Below are 20629 nucleotides of genomic sequence, written 5' to 3' on the forward strand. Positions count from 1 at the left end.
CCTGCGCGTATTGATAGCAGTTGCGCTGAGGCTGTGGTGAATGAGATTGAAGAAGAGTTCTTGTTTTCTATCTCAGTTTCTCTCTTTTTTTACACAAATTAAATTCCAGCGTCCAAAATAAAGGAAACAAGCAGGGCGAGGCCCAGTGTAGGCTCGCGAAGTAGTTTGGTCAGAAATTGCACCGGCGATTCCGCGCCGAAGCGGGGTGTTTTGGAAATATTTATTTAAATAATTTGTGAGGAGAGGAGGACTACTGCTCAAGTGAGTAGAGAGGAGGGTAAGTGCACCCCGGGATCTTTTTTTTATTATGATGAAAAACTTTTATATGCCTTGTTGTTTTGGCTTGCTATTTTTTTAAACTTTGCGCACTTTCGCCGTCGACAGATGGGAGAAATCACAGTCCGGCGTGCGCGGAAAGGGGACGGTCGGGCCGGTTTTTGGTCCATTTCTCCTTATTCTAGGAGTTGGGCGCTATTTCTAAGTGCACTGCTTGGAGGGCAACGAGCGCCGAGCGACCAACTTGCCCGACCCGCTCCATGTACGACAAGCGAACGCGCGCAAGCGTCTTCAACCCGCCGCGTCGGTGCTCGCAGCCCCGCGGCCGCCGCCTGTCGCCTCCGCGGCTCGGCGGCCGGGAACAGTTACCAGTAACAGTTTCCTCCGCGCCGTCAATAGGCTACGGCTCGGCTAACTGGCGGCGCTAGCGGGGTAGGCTAGCTGGCTGGCTGGCTAGCCGCGGCTATGCTCGGATGTGGCGAGGCGAACGCTAGCTCCCCGGTTCCACCGAGGCTAGCGGTGCGCGTCCGGCACCTTTTTTATACAGTTTCGCGAATGCCATTAATGAACTTAGGCGCGCCGCGTTAGCGCGCTGCTCTTTTGCTAAAAAAAAAAAACCCCGCTTTAGTAGCCTTTCTATGTGTATTTTCTTCGCGTGTTGTGGACGTTCCTCAATTGTTCATCCACTTATTATTATTTTTTTTTTTGGTGCTACCAGCTTCGGTCCCTTTTTTCCCCCTTGCTAGGCTGCACCAACTACTAGCGAGAGAGTAGCTACGGAGCCTGCAGGTTCCTGTACGTCAGTGCGAGCAGAACGTGTGTGAAGGTGTTTCTGCATTTCAACCTCGCATTTCACTCGCAGGCGTTTTTATCTCCCGTTCGTCGTCGTCTTATTCAAATAACGAGATCGACGTGTCACTGGGTTTTTTTTTTTTTTTTTCTTTCTTTATCCTTTTCTCGCTCTCTCTTTTTTTTTTTTTTTTTTTTTTTAACACGACGGATGCTTTCCTTTATTCCCGCGGATGTTCCGTGTAGCGGACGGGCCTTGCCGAGCCGACACAACTTTTCCGATCTGTGCACCTCGGCTCGGCTGTACTCGGACGGGATGGTTTATTATAGCGGCGTAATGGCCTTTATTTACAGCCGGCGACTCCGGAGCAGCGCCGTGCCTTCGTCTGTTCCGTCGCGCCCGGGATGCGGGGGCTGCGCGGCACTTTTGGGCTCGTTTGGACCGCAGCCTACCTGTTACGTGATTACAAACTTGACTATTAATCACCACTAATAGCGGCTGCAGCCGGGCCGGCGAATTAATGGAACTAGTCGTGTCCATTTTTGGGACATTTCGTGATATACATTTCGAATATCTTGCGTGCATGCAATACACTTGGATTGGTGTCAGAATGACCTTTATGTGAGCTGCTCTACACACTTTCTTACCTTGAAAGTAGCGGTCATATCTCATATTTTTCACCCATTTCTGTTTCTAATACAGTTTTTGTATTTGTAATAATTTGAGCCTAGATGAAGGTTAAAGTTGGGTTTGCTTTCCTTCTTAATGGATCCGTAAGAATATTTTTGTAGACTGTATCCAGTGGATTTACACATTCTGTTTATGATGGAGTTTATGTTGTGTGGTTCTTGACCATGTCCGGTCGGTAGGAGTCGTGTTTCTGTTTGAGCCCCGGACCGGGGCCAGTGCCTGGTTGGCGAACGGATATGAACGTCGGTTCCTGCCACAGAGCTGCTAGCAGTAGTTTGGTTTTTGGCGTTCTACAGACAATTCAATCCTTTTATAGACCGCTGTGCCGGCCGAGATGGATCGAGTTCTGTTTTTATCTGGCATGATGCTACATCGGAGTGGAATCGGAGGTGACTCACATGACCTGACCATCATGGGCTCCATGTGTGTCACCGCGGCCGGTTAATTAGTGGTCTGTACGGATGACCGTTACAACTTTTCGGGGAGCTTGAATGTGGAATACTGTTCTACAGTATAAAGGCGTCGTGTATGTGTAATTGTTGGATTGCTACTTAGTATGAACAATGCTTAGATTTGTACAAAACTAAATTCTTATCTTTTTAAAAGAAAAAAAAAAAAAAGCTTAATAACGGATTAGTCTGTGATGTTTTTCAGAACGAGCATGCCGTACTTGCCAGTTTACTTGTGGTGCCGGCTCTGGAGTTTTTCCAGCATGGCCCTGAAAGCTCCCAGTAGTGACCCGTCCTGTCTAATGGCCAGTGTGTTTCCTCTTTTTGCAGGGAGTTGGAGAGAGGAGGCCAGTTACACTGCCAGGTGGTGAGTCCTGTAATAGCCTCTTTTTTTTAATAATTGTTCTCTTGGCCGACAGCCTTGGACAAAAATCAATCAGAATGGACGACTGTAACACTGCCTTGGTTCGACTCGACGTGCTTTCCAGTTCTCTCTTTGTTGTAATTGTCGTGCTTCTGTTTAGAGCCAAATGGATATTTTGGGGATCTTGGCAGTTTTTGGTCTGTAGTTTTGTGCGGTGCTTGTGCTGAACTGTTTAGATTCATTAACTCAGAACCAAGGTTAATATTCGTATATTGTACCCTATACACCAATCACAATGCTGCATTTTGTGGACATCATCGTTCTGTGGGGATCAGGCCATTGACAAAAGACATTGAACTTATTTATTCATGAATGACATAAATAAGTTCTCTGACGTCCAAAAAAAGCACCTGCAACATTTCTGATGTAGGTTTGCTGCTCATTCGGTAATGTCAATCCAGCGTGTTACTGACAGGTTACATTACAAAACATTTAGAGAATAATTCTAGAAAGTGTCTTTAGGACCGGCAATGAGATCATGTAATAAGTGATGCTTGTAATTGCTCAAGACTTTCACGCTGCTCCTCCTGAATCTTATTCTCTCCCCTGGACAGGCTGAAAATATTTGTGGACTCACTTGGCATTTGACTGGATCAATGATGGAATTACAAACGTTACAGGAGGCTTTGAAAGTGGAAATACAAGTTCATCAGGTGAAATTTCTTCATATTTACCCATTTTATTTTACTCATCTGAGAGCTGTGTGAAAAGGAGACCAGCCTTCCTGAAAGGAAAGTCAGAATTTGCGCTTTAGGCCTTTGTCAATTGCTTGCTAAAGCAGACGGAAAGTGTCCAGCTCTCTGGTCGTCCCTCATGCTTATTCCCCAGGCCGCAGGGGTCGAAGTTGGCGAGATAGAGGCAGTCCTAACCTAACGTCCCAACACCGGACTCAGCAGATCTCACAGGCGTTTGCCTGTGCAGTTATCGGGCCCTGGCAGCGCTGGCAGTCATTATTATTACTACGGTAATATTAAAGGAATTCTCCAGGCGGGAGGTGCCAACTCTTTATTGACTAACAGGTTGCTGAACTGGTTTTGGCACTCTTTTATTTCTAGTTGCCTTAAAGCAGTTTCCGCTTCCCATATGTAGCAACTATTGTAATGTCCTGTGTGCCACGCAGTATAAATGGGTATAAATGCTGAAAATACGGATTCTTGTGGCGTTGTGAACAGCGTCTCTGTTTTGGTGCGATGCGCTGAGCCACAGCTCTTTCCTGTTCGGGACAGGCGTGTCAGGCTGCAGTTCAGAACTGAGCCTGCTAGTGTCACTGTATCTCTTGCAATGGCTTCTTAAAAATAGTCTTTCCAGGAAGAACAGCAGGAATCGCTGTATTGTTAAGAGTTATACATTTCAAATAAATGACCGGTCATTCAGCCTTCAGGTGCCATTCGCCTAACCAGCTTGTTCATTTTTCATATCTTCACAGAAACTGGTTGCTCAAATGAAACAAGACCCTCAGGTAAGGACAGCAGTGTCCAGCCAGAATAGGACTGCTGGACTCTTCACCACGTCCACTACTCTCATTGTTTAATGCAGGCTGCGAGAAATTGCGAGCACAGAGTCGTGCAGACATTGCAGTTGCCTGGTGTAGCGTCATGCATATTCATCGCACCGCTGGCCCGGGCTGTTTATTAAGACAAATGACTTTCAAATAAGTGCGACTCGCGAGCTTTAATGTGTGTGTGTGGCATTTGCTCTGCAGAATGCTGATTTGAAGAAACAGCTCCATGAACTGCAGGCCAAGATCACAGCACTGAGTGAGAAACAGGTACGAGGTTCTTGCACGGCGCACGCTGTCCCTGAAACGCCTCCTCACTTTATCACGGTTTCTCTGTCTGTGTTACGAACTGCTGGACAATATTTTTGCTCCTTAAAGGCAATATTTAAGTCTTGCTTGGAGAAACACTTGATCACGTTACCTTGATATGTTCAGCAATATCCACATTATTTGTTGTAATGTTTCCTTGTAGACTTTTCTGGAATGCAAAAAGCTTACAAATGGTTGGTTTACATGACGTCATGTTCGTTTTAATATTGTTTAGCATATCTGAAATATGCCTGTATTTATTCAGTGCATTCATTCACTTGCCTACTTTGTGATCTAATATGTTACACTGCATTAATGTCCTCTAACAACTGGTAGTAACTTATTTACGCAAATTACTGCTTACCTTGCAGTGAACACGAACGTTACAGGAATAAGACATTTTCTGGTAGTGTCAGCAGCACTTGTCGCAGGCTTTATAAGAGAGGCGTTTGAACCCTGTGGGTTCAGCTACATTTACATTTACAGCATTTATCAGACGCCCTTATCCAGAGCGACTTACAATCAGCAGTTACAGGGACAGTCCCCCTGGAGCAACGTAGGGTTAAGTGTCTTGCTCAGGGACACAATGGTAGTAAGTGGGGTTTGAACCTGGGTATTCTGGTTCATAGGCGAGTGTGTTACCCACTAGGCTACTACCACCCTACCAGCTGGCTTGTAATCAATTTCATTGACTGTTTGGCTACCCGCGCCCATCCGTTTCTTAGCTGAGGAACGCATCCTTGGACTTCTGTCCATGTGTGGAATGTTGGAACCCAGGCGATTTGGACTGTGTTTAGTCGCAACATCATTTTAAATGCTTCGGCCCGGTTGATGGACTTTTTGTGCTTTTTGGTATTCGTGAACATGACATGCACTAGGGTCACTAAGGTGTGGATTTTTTTGTAATGATCCTTATTTTAGAAGAGGGAGCTATTTACAGGCACTTGATTTGAATGTACAGAGTGGGTGTGTACAGGCAATTAACTCTGACTTTGAGGTGCACATCTCATCATTTGCCTTCAGTCTTCCTCTTTTTGTTTGTGTTTTTGTATTTTTTATTTCCTCATAATTTCTTTCCCTCCGAATTGCAGCAGGCAGGATGACACGATGCAGCCGGGGCAGACTGTGCTGTCCTGGAATATGCTGTTTCCTAGCAACTATAACAACATATGTCCTCTTCTGGAGCAAAGTCAACTCGTCAGAGCTGTTGTCCCAATATCGTTTGCCTTTTTTTTTTTTTTCTCCTGATTTAGGCAGTTTGAATATTGACATTTATCAGTAATCAGAAATTTGATTCCTAGACAGATGCTTGTGTATTAAGTGTATGTGTGTAGTTTAATACGATAATGCACCTCTACAGTGTCTCAAATGTCCACAGCCTTCTGTAGCTTTGGAGATGGATCGTGTATAAATTGAGCATCCTGTTGTGGGCTTATCCTGCTGATAAGCCCACTGAGATGAGATGAGCTGGTCTTTAACTCCAGCCATGCTGGAGGAGGGCTTCGGGGGGGCGCCAGATCTGTACGTCCCAGGAACGGATCATTACTCAAACATGCCGCAGTCTTCCCCCTGACCAGATGAAATGGGCCTGTCGCAGTTTGAGTGTTGCCGAGTTACGCTGACGCTAGTCGGACTTATGCAGCTTCTGTTGGCTGCGTCCCATCCCGGGACCCTGTGTTGAGCTTTTCAAATGCAGCAGTGTGAGTGTGTGGGAAGAGAACTTCTCCCCGCAAACTGGGGTCTTTTCAGTGTGAGCATTATGCAGACTGTACGCGAGACGAAAAAACATTTCAAGACTCTTCCTCCTTTTACCTTATTTGTTTAAGTGTGTGTTTCGATTGAACATGAAGCGTGTATGTACATGAGGTAGAGCTAGAGCTAATATCTTCTCTTATTAAGTCATTTTTTTTTTTTGGTTTCATTTTTGGTTGTACGCCATAGTCCTAATACTTCTACTAGTAAGAATTTACTTTCGTTTTAAAACAAATAAATGTGATTGAGTCTACTGTGCCACTGCCCCTGATGAGGACGTCTGTACACACAATGACAAGCCATAAATACACATACAATTAAGAAAACTGAGAGGTACTTAATGATGTATGTTATCTGAATGAGTTGAAATAAGTACCGTTGTTGTTGTTTGATACTCTTAATTATTATGACATTCAGTCATGCAAGTGGAGTAATGTAGATTGGAATTATTGGAATGCAGGACTGGATTTGTGGTGTTTTTATGTTTCAGTGCTTCACCACCAATTAAGCCTGATTTATTTTATTTGACTTTGAAGATTGCTTGTGAAAATTCTCGTACAGCCGTCTGTCAGCCCAGTGCTGGTGATGCATGCCTGTTGGGAGTGTGTGAAAGGCACTGGATGCTGGGGTTACATCCAAACAAAGGGAGTCCATCAAGCGCTGAGCAGAAGAGTGACCTGACGGGCAGTGGCACCGAGCGGCTGAATGGAGAGGGAGGTTTATGATGTGCATATATTCTGTGCGAGGTGTGTGGTTGTTCCTGCCGGCTCTGAGGCTGCACACTGTGTGAGATGAATTTCAATCAAGGGCCCTGTGTGTTCAGATTCCACACTTCTGGCCTACAGGGAGGGATTTCTATGGGGGATGTGTTTCACACCTGAGAGATCTGAAGGATGGGCTCTGTCTAAGCTGAAGCAAATCCAAACTGTTGGATATTTTCATCCTATTTCTTCCAGCGTTTTCATTATTTGAACATCACAATTGGCAAGCAGACCTTTCACTAACTGCTGAGCTTCAGCCCCCCTCCCGTCACCCTTTCAGGCAGTACAATAACTGGTCGCAGGCTCCTATACACACAAACGCAGTCACATGGAAAGAGAGGAAGAGAGGCACTGGGCTGAGACCTAGAGATTTCCAGTTTGTCAAATTCCACTCGTTTATTGACCATATATTCCCGCGTGCAATAAATTGCTGACTGACTTCATACATTTTTGTTTTACTTCTAGTACAGAAGAGTTCCTTCACACACCATTCATTTTTTAGTCACTGTATTGAGTGATCGAATTGGTTACAATATTGTTCGTTTAAGATCTGTATTGTTGCTGGCAAAAAAAATAATAACAACACATTTTGTGTAAATTGTTTCCTAATAAAGATAATTGGTAATCTAACTGGCACAATATTCATGTTACCATACTAAGGGATGATATTTTCTCAGATTGTTACTTTTTTTTACCCAAATTTTCCGGTCTGCATCAGCCCTTCAATGCATTTTCATCTGTCCTTTGCAGAAAAAGGTGGTAGAGCAGTTGCGGAAGGATCTGTTGGTAAAGCAGGAGCCAGAGATTAAGCTCCAGCCGCAGGTCACAGAGGTGAAGCACGTTGTCCAGCTGCCCACAGCCCCGGCCCAGCAGCACCTGCCTCCTCAGAGCTACACGGCCCAGCAGGTACCGGGCGGACCTGCCGTAACAGTAAATGCAGCCAATGGGCGGCGTGTCTACACTCAATCATCGTTTATTCTTTTGTCTTCTGCCCCCCCCCCCCCCCCCCCCCCCCTTCTCCTCCTCGTAATGGAAGACGTTGACGGTCACACCAGTCATCACTACTAAGACTCTACCTCTTGTGCTGAAAGCTGCCACTTCAACGATACCTGCTACTGTCGTCACGCAGCGCCCCGCTGTCGCCATGGTCACTGCCATCAGCAACGCATCGAAGCCCAGTGTCAATTCTGAAATGCAGAACGCACCAATCAACCTTCAGGTGGCCAGCAAAGTTACCAGTCAGGGGTCAGAGCCTGTGCGCATTGTTTCCAAGAATGCCATTGTAGTGAGTGAATTACTTTCTTACTTTTCCTGTTTTTCTCATAATTTTCCCCCCCCACAGTGCTTCTGACACATAACTTGAAGGCCTTTATGAACCTCTGTGTGGTCATAGGTCTTAATACTTTTGTTTGCAGCTAAAGCAGAACAAGTTGACGTCACCGTGATGAGGTTTTTGACCTCTGTGTTATGTGTGTGTGTGTGTGGTGGAACATGCCCTTCTCATTTCACAGCAACAGCTCAAGCTTGTTGGAAACTCACACACGGAATAACACTTAAATGAAATATCCGCTTCCCCTGTCTTAAAAAAAATGGCGCTAAAAGTAAATTCTCCCGTTCCTACTGAGAATAAACAGATGGTTCTGTCACAGGTGCAGGCCACCACCACCTCCACACAGCCTATCAAAGTTCCTCAGTTTGTCCCTCCTCCTAGGCTGACTCCTCGACCCACCTTTCTACCACAGGTGCGTCCCTGTAAGCACCCTCCCCCACCCCCTTGATGTTATGTAGTTGAAGCCAGTGGTCACTAGAGGGCGCACTGAACATTATACACACACTCTTCATGCTGCTCCACTTTTCCGTTAGAGCGAACAGCCTTTGAATGAGTGTGTTGTGTTTTAGCAGCAAATATACTTCTAGTGGTCATTTCAAAACTTTGTCCTTAAGACAAGGGATTGTGAAAAAATATTGTTAGGGCATGACAGACAGTGGTTCTTTATTGATGGAACTTTTTTTTTTTACCCTGTGCTTTGAGTTGCTTTCTGTATGTGAAGTGTGTGCATTTTGTTTTTCTGCCGTTGTTTTACCAACAGCCTGTGTACATCCCGCCCTTTGCTGTGCCTCTCTGCAACCTATCCTTGACACCTCTGTTCTTTTTAATTCTTTCCAGCAGCTGTTTTTTTGTGCTTTGGCTGCCAGAACTGTGACCCTACTGTTAACCCTGCTGTGTGAAACGGAAGAGCGATCTTTCTCTGTGACTCTGTAATGCCACTGGGAGCTCTGCTCTGCCAGAATCCACCCTCTGAATTGTGTTGGTTTTGCACAGGGAGAACCGGATGGGCTTAGAAAGTGTGCAGAGGGGATAATGTCTGATCCAGGCATGCGGTAGGACCTCACTGACTTGGTTTCAAAACGCACAGATAATGACCAAGCAGCGAAACGTGTCTTAGTTCTGTTTAACAAAATAGGACATTTTGTCTTTTTAGATTCTGATATTTTTTTCCCAATATCTGGCTGTCCTGGAGAGGGAAACCTGTGCACCATACCACATGCTGGTGACTGGTCACGAGCAAAAGAGCACTACACTGGCATTACCTGTGACCATGCGGCAGGTCCTTTATGCATCAGCATGACTGCTTTAAAGGATTGGTCGTTTGTCTGCAAAAGAGTTTTAGGTTTATCATAGTTCAAAATGTAATTTTCTGTCCCAGGTGAGGCCGAAACCCCCAACGGCCAGTAACGTTCCAATAGCCCCTGCCCCACCTCCCATGATGGCTGCGCCACAGCTGCTGCAGAGGCCGGTGTTGCTGAGCACGAAGCTGACCCCCTGCCCTCTCTCCTCTGCAACGGGTCCCATCCATCAGGTCCGCATCGTCAACGGCCAGCCCAGCACCCCCATAGGCAAAACCCAGTCCATGGGCCAGGTGACTGGTATAGTCATCAGCGCCCCCACACAGACGCTTCAGATCAGTAGCCTACCCACAGACACAAAGGTAAAGTTTTGTGGGTCACCTCGGTTTCCAGGATCAGATTTTTTTAAATACACTTATGTGTGTTGAGCTTCAGTGTCTCTGGTCCTCTTCTCCAGACTGTTAAATCTCAGGGGGGAACTGAGCAGGTGCAGTCAAGCACTCCTTCCCCCTCCACCCCGCCGCCTCCACCTCCACCCAAGCCCAGACGTGAGGAGAACCCACAGGTACAGTAGAACCAACGTTCTTTGGCATTGAGATCATGCATGAGCCGAATGCCGTCACAGCGGGCTGATCGGGGCGTATTTTCATACTTCCATACTTTTATCTTTATTCTGTGTGGTTATTGAATAAAGGATCTGTGTTGTGCTGATTAAAAACACAACTATATCCGAGGGGAAAAGTTGAATTTCAACACAACTGCTCCTTCAACATGACAAACTGCTACAAGAAGTATGTGTATAAATATGTTTATTTAGTTGACCAATTTCAGCTAATAAAGGTTTCGGATTGCATTTTGAATATTCAATTATGATTTGTAGTTTATTGAAGAATAGAAAGTTATTTATTTTTATACTCACAAAAGCCTATTATTTGTGAAATAAAAAATATATATCCTGTGCTGTGTTTCTTTGTTCACATGCTGTAAATGTCCCTGGGTGGTGTGTGGCCCAGATTTACTGTAATGAGACAACCTTGTAATTGGCATGAAGCTGCTCCTGCTCAGTTTACTTGTATGTTGACTGTCGTGCTGTTGTCTCTCTTTTTTTTTTTTTTTTTTTCCCCAGAAACTTGCCTTCATGGTGTCACTTGGCCTCGTAACCCATGACCACTTAGAAGGTTTGTTATTTATTATCTTAAAATAGTTCTTCAGTATATTCCCCCATTTATCTATTTATCTATCTATTTATTTATATAAATTTGTAACAGAGATTCAGAGCAGGAGGCAAGAACGCAAGAGGAGGACAACAGCCAATCCTGTGTACAGTGGAGCAGTGTTTGAGCCAGAGGTAAACTGGTGACATTTGGTCCTAAATACTATTTTGCCAACATATTTTTGGTGTATAATATAGAATTAATATTTTTTGCCATTTACAGCGGAAAAAGAGTGCAGTGACCTACCTAAATACTCCACTCCAGGGAACTAGAAAGAGAGGTTAGTGTTTATAATCTCACTTACAGCACCTAAAATATGACCTTACCTAATAGTACCTAGGTTGCTTTGATGCCTTTGTTGTTGGATTCATACAAAATTTTGTATTTTAGTTTTTTGCATATTTTGTCGACCTGTATGTCAACCTAATCAGAAATCATTTGAATGCAAAGCTAATATATTTCTTCACTCCATAAACATCTGGGAACACTTCCTGTACTTAAAGAAGAGATTTGTTACTTTTTTGAATGTGTACATCAAGTATTACACAGTAATTAAATTAAGTGGGAGGAGCTAAGGGGTCAACAAACCATAACGGGGTATCCCGCACATGAAATTGGACAAGAACATATAGCAAGGGGCAATGCTATGTTAGGTAAGTAAGGTGGCTTTTAATATGTTAGGTATGGAATTTTAAGGTTTTATATTGCCGCCTTGTGGTCTCCAAAAGCTACTTTCAGACTCTGATAATCGATAGGCCACATTGAATCTGGAAACTTTCATTTCATTTAAGTGTAGAAAATTTTAAGCAAATTATTACATGAAAATAATCAATATTTTATGGCTGCCATTGTGAAGAGATACACATTCAGCATTTGAAATTAATTTAATGAAAGTGAGGAAGTGTTTCTGCCCTCTGAGCCTCAGCTTTTCTCTGCCTTTTCCTTTCTCTTGCCTTTTAACCCTCGGTCTGCTGCACTACGCTCTGCGTTGACTAACTGCCATCTGTGCTCCTCCTCTTTCGCTCTGCATTTCCCCCTCTACTTCATGCTAGCCAATGAGGACCCTCTCTCAAAGGTATGTTGGATGAATGTTTTTGTTTGTGCGTGTTTTTATTTTGTTTCTCCCCTCCCCCCTTTTCGTTTCTCGTCTGTCTCATTTCACTCAGGTCGCCCTCCCAAATACAGCAACGTTCCGGAGCTGGGCTGCCACACCCCGACCTCCCCCTCCAGCTGTCACCCTGTCTCCCCAGCCCCAGAGCGGCTCGACACGGGGAACTTCCCCTTCCCTGTCCACCCCCACACTATCCCTCTTCCCAGCCCCAGCTCTGGGGATGTAAGTAGCAGTTGGAGGGAGAAGAGCCCCCAGCCTGCCGCCTCCCCTTCCCTGCTACTACAGTGGTTTCCTGTTCGGGCTGCACCCGGCCCCTTTCCTGGCCAGTCCACTCTTCTCCCTATCGGCTGGAGTGACGCAGAACTCACATAGACTACCCCGCCCTTTTCCCATCCCAAATCCAGTAGATTTGCACGCTGTGACATTGTCCATTGTTATATTTGTTTTGTGTTCTTTGATGATGCCTTTTACCCTTACAAAGCGAACAGTCAAGATGTTTACCCAGCCCCTTCCTACATTGTGGTAGTGTAATGCTGACACATTAAGAGTGAAACCATGAGCGCAGTATGCTGTCATAAAATGCTCCTTGTGTAACTGCAGTCAGAGCATTATCTTCTTTCCAGACGTGTCTGAGTCTCTAATGGTCTATTTATTTCAACTAATTAACCTTTGGCACAGTGAGCCCCACCTTCAAAAGGTGGGCTTAACAACACGAATTTAGATGATAATTTCCCCCCAGATGACTGCCTGCCTGACTACATATCAGTGGTCTGGTGTAGAGGGCTTTCAAACTGATAAGTGCCGTTCTTCCTGACAGGGAGACATCCATGAGGATTTCTGCACTGTGTGCAGACGCAGTGGCCAGTTGCTCATGTGTGACACATGCTCCCGTGTCTACCACCTGGACTGCCTTGATCCACCTCTCAAAAACATTCCTAAGGGCATGTGGATCTGTCCCAAATGCCAAGATCAGGTAATTGCAGAGTCTGCACCGGAGATAGCCCACCAGGCTGGTAGAGTGTGTTGTACCGGGCTTGGATTTTAGCTGCTTCCTTCAAATGAGCCCTGCTGACACCCCTGTGGTCCAGAGTGTACCTCTGGAGTTATGACGGTCCTCTCTTGTTTCCTATGTCAATTCCTGTGGGTAACGCCTGAAATATGACTGTTCTTTGTAAGCTTCAGTGTGATTTCAGCATTGAGTCATATTTTTTCCACCCATTTTTCAATACATTATTTATTCTTTACTTTTTTTCATCATTGTTGTTAGTACTGTTCTGCTGCTTTAATGGAATTAATTAGATTTCTCAGTGGCAATGTAAATGCAACTTCTGGTTTTCAGATCCTGAGAAAAGAGGCTATTCCATGGCCAGGAACATTGGCTATTGTTCATTCCTACATTGCGTACAAAGAAGGTAAGCAATAATTGAGACCTTTTACATGTTAACACATTTTGTTAAGCATAATTATGACATTGCTTACTGATTCTTCTCAGAACTTTTCTGGACTATATTCTATATCAAAATATGATTCAATTAAATATGATACAAAAAACAATAATCTGTGTTTAACTAAACATATTGAATTGTCAGAATGTTTTGGGGAGGAATTTCAAAGGCGTGTTTTGAATAATCACATGCATCACTGCTGTCTAGGGATCTAAATCTCTTTCTATCTGCTGATGAAAGAACAGCTTATTTACAGTTGCTACCTCCCTCTCAACAGCTAAAGAAGAGGAGAAACAGAAGCTGATGAAGTGGAGCACTGAACTCAAACTTGAAAGAGAGCAGCTGGAGCAGAGAGTCAAACAACTCAGCAACTCTATCACGGTATCTCCATGGCAACAGGGCCAAAACTCTCACTGAGAGAGCAGCATGTCTGTTTGTGAAACATTATATGCGCACAATATAATGACTTCTAAAAATAACAGTTCTTCGTATCCACTAAAACAATATGGTGCAAGTTGATCTTGTACCTAATTATTTTTCTCTGCACTGATTTATAGAAATGTATGGAGACCAAAAACACCATCCTGGCCCGGCAGAAGGACATGCAGACCTCCCTTGAGAAGGTGAAGCACCTGGTCCGGCTCATCCAGACTTTCGACTGGAGCAAAGCTTTGGAGGCCGAATCGCCCCAGCCCTGCACAGACGAGCCTGCCAAGGGCTTGTCTGAGGTCAGTGAGGTCTTACCTGAGGTCAGCGCTGACCCGGCCCCAGTTGCCCAGAATCCTGGGGTAACCACTGAAGCAGGGATTGAGCCGGCTGTCGAGCCTGAGGCAGTCGTGGAGTCCGCAACAGTGGCTAAGGCTGAGGAGCCCATGGAAGTCACGACAAATGGGAACACAGACTGTGTGTGCACTGATATGAGCAACCACGAAGGTTCTGCCAAGGAGACAGATACCCTGCAACCCGAAATCACCCACTCACCCACCAACAGCAAAGATGTGACAGAAGAGGGTAAGGATCAGGAAGAGAAGGTAAATAATGGCAGCAGTACCGACAACAGCAAAACCTCAGAACAGTCCCTGCATCCTTTGCCAGATTCCCAAAATTCAGACGTTGCAAATTAACCCTTAGACTAATGATCCATAACCTTCTAAAGAGAACTCTACTGCACCCTGGACCGGTGCACCAAGTTGCCAATCTATCTGTCTAAATATTTAAACACATTTTTTTTGCATTGTATTGTAAAGACTGTCAACAGTGAATGCCCAGACTTGGGTGTAGTACCCAAACAAGTGGGTGAAAAGGGTGGCTTGTTGAAAGTGTCATGCCAATTAGCCCTAGGAGAGAATACTACTCTTGGTGATGAAAGGAAGAAGATAACTGATAAATATATTAACATCATACCAGTGTGTGCCTGCAACAGTTGCCCCAGAAGCTCATGGGGATTGTTTCTTAGGTTGTCTTAGTCTTCGACTTTTGGGGAGGCAAATCTGAGACCGTCCAAAGACCATGTGCTGTTCCCAGACCTGTACATCTCCAGCAACAATGGAGAAACACTAAACCAAAAGACCACTTTGTCTACAGGATGAAAAATGCATCAGTATTTATTAGCAGTAGGGATCCAACAGGATTTCAGGACAGCCTGTGACATCCCTCTCACCCCACACATCCCTCCCATCCTCCCTCATCTTGTGAATATCACCAATAAGTGTGATGGTACATAAACAGGACCCATCTTCTGAACACCTCAGGCAGAAAGGAGAGAGAGAGAGCGCGAGAGAGAGAGAGACAGAGCAAGCAAGAACGCAAGCGCCACAGACGTAGTGGACCGCTCAGCAGGAGTCGCCAAGAACGAGCAGCAGAAACAAATCATGCGTGGTAGCGTAGTCTGACATCCTGTGTTGGTCAAGTGCGTTTTTTTTTTTTTTTTTTAATAAATAGGTGAGCTGGTACTGAACTTTAAATGTGAAATTGCGAGCTTGCAATATTGATATGTAACAATTCAATGTCTGGGGAGTATTTCTTTTATATATTCAATATATATATATATATAGGACAAAATATTCAGGTCTTCCTAGTCTACAAGAATATAAGTGCTTTTCTGTTTCATAAAACAGTCACATGTTATTAAAGGTGTTTTAAAGTGGCATAGTTGGTGCAAGTAAATCTCTTGGGGTTTTTTATGTTAACAGAGGGCCTTGCATATTGTGTTTTAAGCTGAAATCTGAACTGCCAAATGATTTTGTATCCAAATATAGTAGGAAGATCCTTTCACTGCATGGAAAGGACATTGAAAAATAATAATAATAAATACAATTCAGCAATTAGGAATCCCCATTGAATAAGCATGAATGTTGCACTATGCTGCTTTATTAATAATGATGATGAAAATAACAAAAAACTGAAGTAGCTGCGTGATCTTTGCAGCGTTCTCCCCGAAACGTAAAGCACAAGCTTGACAAAACTAACGAAACGCGAACGTACTGAAGGCATCTTCACCTGTGTGCTTCTTGCCTCTCGTGTGTGTGAGGAACACTGAGAGTTTGCATTCCTGTGGACTCTTGACACCCTGTTCTCACCTTGCCAAGAGTGTCCTACGTGGGATGGGGAGAAGCCAGGCCACCCAGAGCTTTCAGGGCCGCGCTGTTTATTTACCTGCCACACGGTGAACGCCCAATAGGTTATTCGCTCCATCACAGGTCCGTTTTCTTTTTTTTGATCTGCTAATTTTACTGCATTTACCTCCCCTTCTGGTGGTTGTCTGATGATGATATTTCTAAAATTGTGCCAGAACAAAATTATTATTATAATAACTAATTTGTCTGTTGTTGAACTTATTTGATGCAGTCTGAAAACCCACTGCACATCTGGAAATAAATGCATCATGTTTACATAAACCCTTAAAAAGACATATCTTTATCATTAGTTGTTGGAACGGTAAAATCGCTTAGCATGGAACCACCCAGTCGATCAGGAGCCATTTCAAATGAACAATGGGTTAGCTTTCTTTCCTTGGAAGTTAAATGTATTTTTCAATTAAATAGACATTGTGATCAGAAGATGCAACCAGTAGAAATAGACGTTCTCTTTGTCACATCTGTGTTTGTTGGAAGGACCACAGGTTTTGTCTTGTGTGAATTTGTGAGTTATTTCCTTTTTTTTTTTTTTTTTTTAAATGTTGTTCTATGAGTGTCATTTTTCTGATTGAATTATGTGCTGCGAACCTACATTTGGTACTGTGAAAAGTCACCGTCATTCTGACCGAAACATTGGCTTGATTTTCCTGTTTTTAATGGATCAGGACCAAATATTCCATAGGTCTGCTCCGGTTCTTGCTGTTTTTCCCTATCCTGGTTTAGGTACCCAGAGTGCCTTCCCTTTATAGTTTCTCAAAAGTGCACTGTGACTTCCATTGCCGCTTTTTTTCGTCACAGCCACGCTGAGAATGCGCATAGGGTTTTCCATCTCCTTATATCTGGTTTTGAGAATCAAGGAATCTGAACTTCAAAGCACAATAGCAGATTCTCAGATCTGTACGAGTGATGGTCTTGTTTTATTGGCTCCGTTCGTTTTATGGTATTTGTTTTATGAACTCTGCCTTAAGTTTTTTCGTGTGTGTGTGCAGTTTTGTTTCCTGCACAAAAGTTTAGAAAGATCCTGAAATCTGTAGGTTTATTTTTAAGTGTCTTCTTTGAAAACGTTGTCACAATGTTTGGGGCTGAGGCCTGATTCTTTATAAAAAAAAAAAAAAAAAAACTGGACTGAATGCAAGTGACCACCTTCTTTTAGTTTTTCTTTTGTTCACGCACTTTTTACCTAAAGTATTTTTATTCTCTTCCCTCTGAAGACGCAGCCATTTACGACATCCCCAGATCTTTCATACGCCATCGTTTCATCTCATCATTCTGAGTCTCACAATGCTCTTTTGCATCTTCAGATTTAATCTACAATGGCACACGTTTAGTGAATGCCTGTGTTACTGTTTTTTTGACTGACATAAGTGCATCATCGTTGTGCTTTATTTTCATGCTTGAAAGCTGGCCACTTTTTTTGAAAGTTTGATTTATTCAGGTATACAGAATTTAGCCTAGGTTTGTACAAATGTGGAATGATCAAATGAAACTGCATTGTGATTTGGATGGGTTTTTTACACCATCTGTCCAGTCAGTTAACACCCGAGAGCATGCCTTCTTATGCAAGTTTTTATATAAATGTTTGTCAGAGTTTTAATATGCATTTACTTTATTTTGTAAACTTTTTTTAATGTGAACTTGTCACTTTTATTTTACATTCGGGCAACACAATGCCAAATCGAAATGTTATGTGTGTGTGTACATCTCAAAGGAACAATGTCTTTTTTCATTTGGAGGCTGGGAACAGAAATATCATAGCCTATGTCTGGGGATTGTTTGAATGCCACAAACTGTGAGGTTTCTGCTTTGCAAAAAAAAGAAAATGTCGAAAGTGAAACCGGGGACCAGGTTGGAGAGCTGTCATCTCATTTTGTTTTTTACCAGCGACCATTATTTTCACTCAATTCTGCCTTTGCTACCATGGTGAATGTGATGGGCATTGGGCTGATGTGGGTCTAAAGTCGAATAACAAGAGAAAACAAAGCCTCTCGTTCCATCTCAAGCATTCCGTTTGATCAAATTACCAATCTACCCAAAGAAACTGCAAATGTGCATTTTGCTGTCAGACGCCTTTTTAATATGCATTTAAAATACATATCAGTTGACCAGTTTTGAGGCTTCAGCTCACAGGCAGCTCAGACTTTTCTCATTTTGTAGAGGAATGAGACCGAGCTTAGGAGGCTGGCAGTGAGGATATATTTTTTTGTGTTTTATGCATGAAGTCAGATAATTTAGTTTTTTGTTTTTTTTTCCTCTCCCCTCAGCATACATCAGGTCCATCTAGTGTGTCAGGGTAGTCCTTCGTCTCAATTTGGTGCGTTATGTTCCGTTCCAACGCATATCTCATAGCCCAGCTTCTGTTTTCTTTCCAAGTCAGGATTGTGGCCTTCTAGTATTGTGGATGCATTTCATTTCTATTACTGTTGTGACTTCCCTCGTGTTGTACACCCTCAGTGTGTTACCTCATCTGCAGTAAATTCAGTCGGGGAGATAAAGTAAAAAAGATTGCAAAAAAAAAAGGACAAAAAGCAGTTCTTTTAAAAAATAAAAAATAAAAAATTACAAATCTTCCACATGGTTTAACAAAAAAAATAATGATGCATTGTAGCATATGAATTTAAAAACAAAAAAGGGTTCACCTGGTGTGCTGAACTGTGTAAATTTGTTTATTACACAATCTGAATATTTGTAAAATTGTTTGTATTTTTTCATAATGATTTAAAAGGAAAAAAAAAGTGTGTATTTTTTTTGACTTTCTGTTCCAGATCTTGTTCTTTCGCCTGACATTGTGAGTGATCCAGTGGGTTTCTTACCTCTCTCTCTCCTGTATTGAGCCTCTTCTGTGATAAGTTATTTGTATGCAGTGTTTAGGAAATACTGTAGGGAACGTGGGAGGAAGTCGATTATTAGGAGCATTTGATCAATTTGTATTTATTTTATCATTTTGTTAATAAATTGACAAAAGCAGTCGATTGTGTCTGTGCTTCGTTGGGCTCGACGTGTGGCTCTTCCAAAGTCATCGATTTTGATCGAATGTTTCTTCTGTTCGTGCGGTCGTGTGTTGTGTGGAGTAAACTTTCTGTCCACTCCGTCCAGGAAACGTCGATCCTGCGGATTTTCAGATTTGGGATGTGAAGATGGAGTCGAGCATGCCGGGCAACCCGAAAAGAAGGATCGAAGCGAGTCTCCATAAGAGTTAACAAAACGTTCGTCTTTTTTTTTTTTCTTTTTTTCCCCCCTGTACAGTCAAGTCGCTTTCTTCCGTTTTCCATGTCATTTCCTGTAATAAAAAGATGGTGGTCAAAGCTGAGAGAAGCAGCTGACTCGTTACACAATCTTCTGAAATGATAAAGTTTCCGTCGCCCCGGACCACCACGACCAAACCCCGCCGCTGCGTGACGCGCGGTGCCGACCGGGCGCCGGGCTCCGGGACCGCGCCGTGAAGCGGGCCAGCGGCGACCCCCCGACGGACTGCGCATTCTGGAGGAGGTGAGCGCGTCTCACTAGCCAATGTGGCCAATGAAGATGGCTTCCGAAAGCGCCAGGCACGTTGCCAGCGGCCCGCGGCGGCCCGCCGGCGAGCGGCCGTCTGCGTGCGGCCGACGTTTTCGCGTCGTCGCGCCGTTCGAGTAAATTCGCGCCATTGAGTTCACGGGTGGATTCGTGAGCGATAAACTTCGCGTTTAGGGACCGACGTCGCCCATTTGTTTTGCCCTGCTCGTCGTCAGTGTAAAGCGAGACGCCGCCTTCTGTGAGTGACAGGGAAAGCGGCCAATCAGAGCGCTGCTTTTCGCAGCTGATTGGTCTTCCTCGAGTGTACGGAAGCGTCGCGGAATACGCCCACTGGAACACATTCCGTCCAATCAGCAGCGAGTGTTTTATCGGAGCGTTCAGAACTTCAGTAGGATATTTAACAAAACACTTATACTTTTTAATTCGCAGTGACGACTGCTCTCACGACAACGTCTCATTAAATATCACTGCGCATCACTACATCTCAATCCTACAAGGGCTTTTTTTTAATCAGAGAAGCAAGACCTAATATTTCCCTTTAATTTTTTTATATGTGCATGTACCGAGCAGCAGCAGCAGCTCAAACAGAATATACAGTGAATCTGTAAAATACACAGTGTTGTGAATGTACATCATGTTGTATGATGTGAACTATAGAGGTGTGATCTTTGGGACAGATCGGGTGTGTCAGGTGGGAGCGTTGTGCAGAGTCAAGCACAATTCTGGAGGCTTTTCTCATGCAGTGTTTATGTAAGATCTTCTGCATCGCCGGCAGAGATGATCTGCACCACTTTTTCAGCAGCACTGACACTGCTGATCTGGATGCTCTGCTTGGCGCCCATGTAGATAACAGTGAGAATGGTACCACTTCATATGCTTCAGGAGATGCTGCTGAGCCGTTTTGATGATGGAGGTGGTGTTGGTGACATGAGCACAAAGTTGTCGTTCTGATGCCGATTTCACCCACTGAATAATTTTTTTTTGTCTTAAGTATATCTATGTCTCTAGTCTTTAAGATGCTGGACTGAACAGATACACTGGGGCCCGGTCCTCCCTCCCAGCACAATGGCAGATTCCACTGCCTTTCAAACTGAATCTTCATTACAGGTGGAGCCAGACTGTAGCACAAGGTGAGG

At 43.9% G+C, this 20629-nt stretch overlaps 2 protein-coding genes and 1 long non-coding RNA gene across 15 annotated transcripts in view; 2 read left to right on the forward strand and 1 right to left on the reverse strand.

Moving 5' to 3' along the window:
• Positions 1–18947, forward strand: phf21ab (PHD finger protein 21Ab). 10 transcript variants are annotated; one of them, XM_028957435.1, is made up of 18 exons: positions 1–277; positions 2536–2572; positions 3184–3282; positions 4056–4088; positions 4332–4397; positions 7700–7855; positions 7986–8234; positions 8599–8691; positions 9658–9939; positions 10035–10142; positions 10704–10755; positions 10846–10925; positions 11014–11071; positions 11844–12124; positions 12720–12875; positions 13242–13314; positions 13625–13728; positions 13905–18947. In XM_028957435.1, the coding sequence occupies exons 3-18, from the start codon at positions 3226–3228 to the stop codon at positions 14469–14471; spliced, it is 2415 nt and encodes an 804-aa protein (XP_028813268.1). In that variant the 5' UTR covers positions 1–277; positions 2536–2572; positions 3184–3225; the 3' UTR covers positions 14472–18947. The 10 variants fall into 10 exon arrangements, with proteins under 10 accessions (XP_028813268.1, XP_028813267.1, XP_028813272.1 ...); XM_028957434.1 differs by lacking the exon at positions 1–277 and adding an exon at positions 402–538; XM_028957443.1 differs by lacking the exon at positions 1–277 and adding an exon at positions 404–538 and having other exon boundaries at positions 11844–11866.
• On the reverse strand, positions 18216–19718 carry LOC114766572 (uncharacterized). Its single transcript, XR_003742833.1, has 2 exons — positions 18794–19718; positions 18216–18447 (listed from the first exon to the last, which is right to left on the reverse strand). It is a non-coding gene; the product is annotated as an uncharacterized LOC114766572 (long non-coding RNA).
• prdm11 (PR domain containing 11) overlaps positions 19249–20629 on the forward strand; it is a 9747-nt gene continuing 8366 nt past the window's right edge. For 3 of the 4 annotated variants that reach the window (XM_028957430.1, XM_028957433.1, XM_028957431.1), the window contains exons 1-2: positions 19249–19469; positions 20502–20623. In XM_028957430.1, coding sequence (XP_028813263.1) covers positions 20559–20623 — 65 coding nt within the window. In that variant the 5' untranslated portion in view covers positions 19249–19469; positions 20502–20558. The remainder of the gene's footprint in view (positions 19470–20501; positions 20624–20629) is intronic. The other variant, XM_028957432.1, reaches the window with a different exon arrangement.

The sequence above is a fragment of the Denticeps clupeoides genome, chromosome 17, assembly GCF_900700375.1.
Source record: "Denticeps clupeoides chromosome 17, fDenClu1.1, whole genome shotgun sequence".
Lineage (NCBI taxonomy): Eukaryota > Metazoa > Chordata > Actinopteri > Clupeiformes > Denticipitidae > Denticeps > Denticeps clupeoides.